Below are 5,301 nucleotides of genomic sequence, written 5' to 3' on the forward strand. Positions count from 1 at the left end.
CTCTGTTATTTCAGTCGTTGAAACAGTTATCGTCTGACAACGCTCACGAGATGTGTTGTTTTTTGTGTCGCGTGAAAAAATATTGTTTTTAATTATAATATTCAAAGTTAAATAAGCAAACGTTGTTTTTCAAACATACACATATAACCAATTCGTAACATATTTCAAGTGAAATAAAAAACTATAACAACATTTATATTTTTACGCTGCTTTTTTTTCTTAAAAAAAAAAACAATCAGTTTTCACAATCATCGATTTCGAAAAATTGACAATTTTTAAAACCGATTTTTATATCGACGGTACAAAAAAAATTAAAAAAAAAAAAACAATAAAAAATTTTGTGACACAGAATAAAAAATCGTGAGAGTGAAACAAGTTTTCGAATTTTGAAAATTTGATTTGTTTCTATCTCTATGGCCATGCTATTCACCGATCAAAATTCATTTCGTCATTATCAAACCTCGCAAGGAGGTTATGGAAGTGGTGGTCCAGGCATGGCACCATACACCATGCACGATCAATATGCCAGGTACGCATATCCAGGTACAGCATATGCTATCGGCGGACCACATCAAAACAATCGCGAAATGGTTAAACCACCATATTCGTATATCGCACTTATTGCAATGGCCATTGAACACTCACCCGATCATAAAATCACACTGAATGGCATTTATCAATACATAATGGATAAATTTCCGTATTATCGTGACAATAAGCAAGGCTGGCAAAATTCCATTCGACACAATCTCAGTTTGAATGAATGTTTTGTGAAAGTGCCTCGCGACGATAAAAAACCCGGCAAAGGCAGCTACTGGACACTGGACCCAGATTCGAATGGAATGTTTGATAATGGTTCATTTTTGCGACGGCGTCGTCGTTTCAAGAAAAAGGATGCAATCAGAGAAAAAGAGGAGACAATCAAACGACAACAACTCGTCGATATAAAACCAATTAAATTAATGGCCACAAATTCCGTTGTGGATGCTAAGCATAATCATCAATATCATCATTTTAAACGTGAACCAGGACTAGATCTATCATCGCATTTAATGTCAAAAGACATGTTCGGCGCCAATTCAATCTTAAATCCATATGCAAGTGATTCGATTACTAGTCAGTTGGCAACGGCTACTGAACATGGATTCACCGTTGATTCACTAATGAATGCTGGATATTCATCGCGAATTCATCACGCTTCATATCCTTACCACATTACCAACGATGAAAACTTACAATTACAAGCCAGGTAAATCAATCATCACATTTTTTCTGTTCAAACACTTTTTTTGTTTGCTGATAAACTTTCGAAACTGCGAAGAAAAAAAATGTAGTTTTATGAATTTTTCGATCATTCGTGGTATAGTTTTTTTCTTTGAAAATCAGTGAAAATTTTCCGCAAATCAAAATGGTTTAAAACTCTTTTGCTGAGTTCCAAAATTTGGGAGTAGTGTGTAGTTGAAAAGAAAAAAAAATTGACAAAATTGAATGTTACACAAAAAATAAGAAAAATCAGGAAAAATGAAAATAAAAAAAAACAATCGCACAATCAAATGTTAAATATTTGAATTTTTTTTTTGTTCTTTCAATTTCAATAGATTCCATTCAAACTATCATCATGGTGGTTGGAATCCACCAGATACGCCGCCAGAATCTGTGACAAATGTCCCAACCTCATTGCATAACAACAACACAAGCGGCAGTGTAGGAGGCGTATCCATAAGTGCAACAAATATATCGAATTCAATATTGGCCGCCACAACAAATACGGCAATTGCATATCGTGATGGTCAATTTTTCGATCAAAATTGTCACATGGATACAGGTAGTCCAAATGGTAGTTTAACATCGGCATCACCACCGTCGGTGATAGGAGCCCATTCCGCCAATCATGTAAGCAATTACAGACCACACATGGCTTATTATCAAGTTTAAAAGAAAAGAAAATCCATTTCATGAGCTCAAACAAATGCATCAGTTTGAATTAGAAAGAAAAAATCGCGAAAACTAGACAGTTTTTTTTAAATAACACATACATAAAATGTCCAAGATTGTGCATTTTTCAATAAATGCTGTATGCAACTGATTTTTTTATGTTGTTTGACGAGTGATCAAGATGGACAAATAATCAAAAAAAGGTGTGTTAATGCAACATTGACCCAAGATTGAATAAGTTACAATTGAGAGAGAGAGAGAGAGAGAGAGAGAGAGGAGCACACATAATATTGCTGATTTTCAGTAGTCTTATTAGTAGAAAAGTCAATTTAACACAAACAGATGAAATCATCTACTTAAAAATATATATAAACAAACAATAGTATATCGACAAAAATGTAGAATAAAGAAAAAAGTGTGATGAAAACGTGTGGACACTGCCACTTCAGTCGTTGGTTGATGGCATTTTTCAAGCATAGAAAATAGATATTCAAACGATCAATTTGCACTTTTCACCATATGCATTTAATGAGATTAACAGAACGAAAATGAAAACAAACATTAGCTTACCTTATGCAATAAATAAATTCACCTTTGAATAAGTCATAAATAACAATGTAAATAAATCCACGTATTCGCATTCCTCATACACATATAAGTAGAATATAATAAGCTATATAAATTATTGCTATCCATATAAAAAAAAAATCAACCAACATCTTTCGCATATATTATTCAAGTTGAATCATGACATATTTCGCCGTAAAAACCATTTAGTATCATACAAAATTGAGGTTGCCTCTGTTGCATAAACACCATTTAGAAAATAGAACTATTTCCATCTCATTTGCATGAAAATCATTGAAAGCAAATTGCTTTAAAAACGTGAAAAAAATTTGTGTTTAACGAAAAAAAAAGAAGAAAAATTATCTCTAAAACTTGAAAGTAAACGAACATTATCTTAAATTAAACAAAATGATATTGTCGCACCGTATAGTATTTAAGAAACCTAGTAATTGTACAATTGTCATAGATATAAAATTCTAAATAAAAACTATATGAATATAAAATACGTCTAATTTCTTTGGATTTTACACTTCTACCTTCGATTCATTCTTCTTTTCCATTAGTTTTGCACTTGTTTCTTTTCAGATTGCAAAAGATGCCCTCAATCCTAGAATTTAACAATTGTTCATTGAATACTTTCTCTATAAGCTCTTCTTATACAAAATGACGAATAGAAAAATGAAGAGAAGTATTGAGTGTAATTGTAAGTAAGATTCTGTTGAAAAGATTTGTTTGTTTTTATGAAAGAATAATAAATATTGAAGATGATATTGATTTGATGAACTAAAGTTCACAAAAAGGTAAAGCAATATTTCTTTGTAACACTAATCGTTTGATGTATGTGTATGCGCGTGCTAAATTCGCATATTTCACAACATCAATTATTTACATATTATAGATCTAAGTCGAATGTTGTCTTTTCAACGATTTCTTAATCGGGAAGTGCATAAACGATTGATGAAGAAGAAAAAAATCACATAAAATCAAAGAAATCCAAAGCCTTTGAAATGAAAAGAATATACTATAAAGATGTAACAATCATTGGGTCTTGGTTTTTTTCTCTCGTCTCAATAAAATCAGAATTTATTCAAGAATATATATTCACGGCGTTGTGATTTTGTTCCAGCGAATGATTGAGTGATGATTCCATTCCTGGTTACAGTTGCACAGTGTGTGAACATGCATATGATGTTTTCATTATTTTTAGCATCTAACAAGGTCTGAATGGTTGTGGACGTCACTTGATTCAATTGCATTTTATTTTTCTCATCACTTTCTTTATTCAAACCCAAAAACAACCAGAACACTACTATAAACAACACCACGGTACTTGTTTATATGCATTCGCCTAAACTGTGAAACAGCATTGAAAGCGAAACGAAGTTTTGGGCGCCAACGAAAAACAATATGATAAACAAAATTAGAAACCGAAACAACGAAAAAATGACATCACATTGGAAAAGGATGGATTCTTTTCAATATTTATAAAATACTAAATCATAGTGTAAATGTGGTTTTTTTTCTTCTTAATTCGAGTTAACAGCTTTCAAAGAAAACATAACCCACTTTTAATTTACATACAATCGTATCAATATAATTTTGAAATGATTAAACTTGATGGTGTTTTGCATCGAACAACCACCGTGTCGCTAATAGTGTTGTTCATAAAAGAGTGTCACCAAATCTCATAGCGAATATCATAAACAAGCAAGATTGTTTATTTATTTTTAATTTGCATCGGTTCAAACATTCAATTTGAAGCAAACATTTTTATTACTACAAATAAAATGAAATGCTTGAATATATCAATTGTCATATGTATGAATTAGCTTCCTTTCACGCCATGTATGTTTTTATCGTTTTTTTTCTTCAGTTATTGCTAACATCGTTACTTTAACATTTTGTTCATTTATTTGCTTAGCTGAAAATGCTTCAAAAATATAATTTCCATTTTCAATCATTTCCTATCCAAAAATGGTAAAGTCTTGTCGGTTGTGACCGTCAATCGATGCCAAGTCATATAGAAAAGAATTTTCCGATAAAAAAAAAACCGAAAACCTCTCACATTTACAACCCATTTCCGATCCATTTCACCATTTCACCAGATCCGAAATTAGTTACTTTCGATAATTGAATTCTGTTGCCTTGAAGGATGATACAGGCTTATACACAACCCAATCCATACTCAAAATATCATCAGTTGCCAAAAAATTAATGGGAAAACGTTTTCAGCCATGTTAAATGGAAAAATAGGAAGGAGTGAGACACACATATATATAAATGGAAAAATGGAGTGAAATTTTTGGTATTGGAGAGAGAGAGAAAGCGATATAGGAAAATAGAAGAACGAACAAAACGATCGAAACTCGGCACCCATCAAATCAGTCATATCTGAATAGAGCGCGCACAATGTGTATATTTTACGCACTCGATGTGTAGAAAAAACACTAAAGTGTCAGTCAAAATACACGACATTGTTTATTTACCCCGGCAGTGAAATTTAATAAAAATGTTGAATACATTATATCGCATATGTATTTCTTTTGACTTCGTCATGCATATATGGCAAATATACATATATACTGAAAATGCCTCACATATATATATGTATATAATTCAAAGCAATACCTACGATTAAGGCAACGCTTTCATTATGCTTTCAGATGTGTACATCAATTTATCGACAATGTGCTTAATTTAAATGCAATTATATTACACGTATACAATCGGAAAGAGTGAGAATTAGAAAGGAAGAGAAAGAAATAGATAGAAGATAAAAAAATGTAGATATGCATTGGT

General features: G+C 31.7%; 1 protein-coding gene across 1 annotated transcript; it reads left to right on the top strand.

Moving 5' to 3' along the window:
• Positions 1-226: 226 nt before the first annotated feature.
• On the top strand, positions 227-2,884 carry LOC116345738 (fork head domain-containing protein crocodile). The gene is made up of 2 exons (XM_031775386.1): positions 227-1,249; positions 1,599-2,884. Exons 1-2 carry the CDS (start codon positions 414-416, stop codon positions 1,933-1,935), a joined length of 1,173 nt encoding a protein of 390 aa, XP_031631246.1. The 5' UTR covers positions 227-413; the 3' UTR covers positions 1,936-2,884.
• Positions 2,885-5,301: the final 2,417 nt, after the last annotated feature.

Source organism: Contarinia nasturtii, unplaced genomic scaffold (genome assembly GCF_009176525.2).
Source record: "Contarinia nasturtii isolate CC-2019 unplaced genomic scaffold, AAFC_CNas_1.1 Cnas_scaffold_1371, whole genome shotgun sequence".
Lineage (NCBI taxonomy): Eukaryota > Metazoa > Arthropoda > Insecta > Diptera > Cecidomyiidae > Contarinia > Contarinia nasturtii.

What these genes read in the sequence shown, in the direction of transcription:
- LOC116345738 (XM_031775386.1), top strand. Translation starts at nt 414, where the DNA reads ATGGCCATGCTATTCACCGATCAAAATTCATTTCGTCATTATCAAACC. An exon ending in AACTTACAATTACAAGCCAG is followed by an intron (nt 1,250 to 1,598) that starts GTAAATCAATCA and finishes CAATTTCAATAG; the next exon opens with ATTCCATTCAAACTATCATC.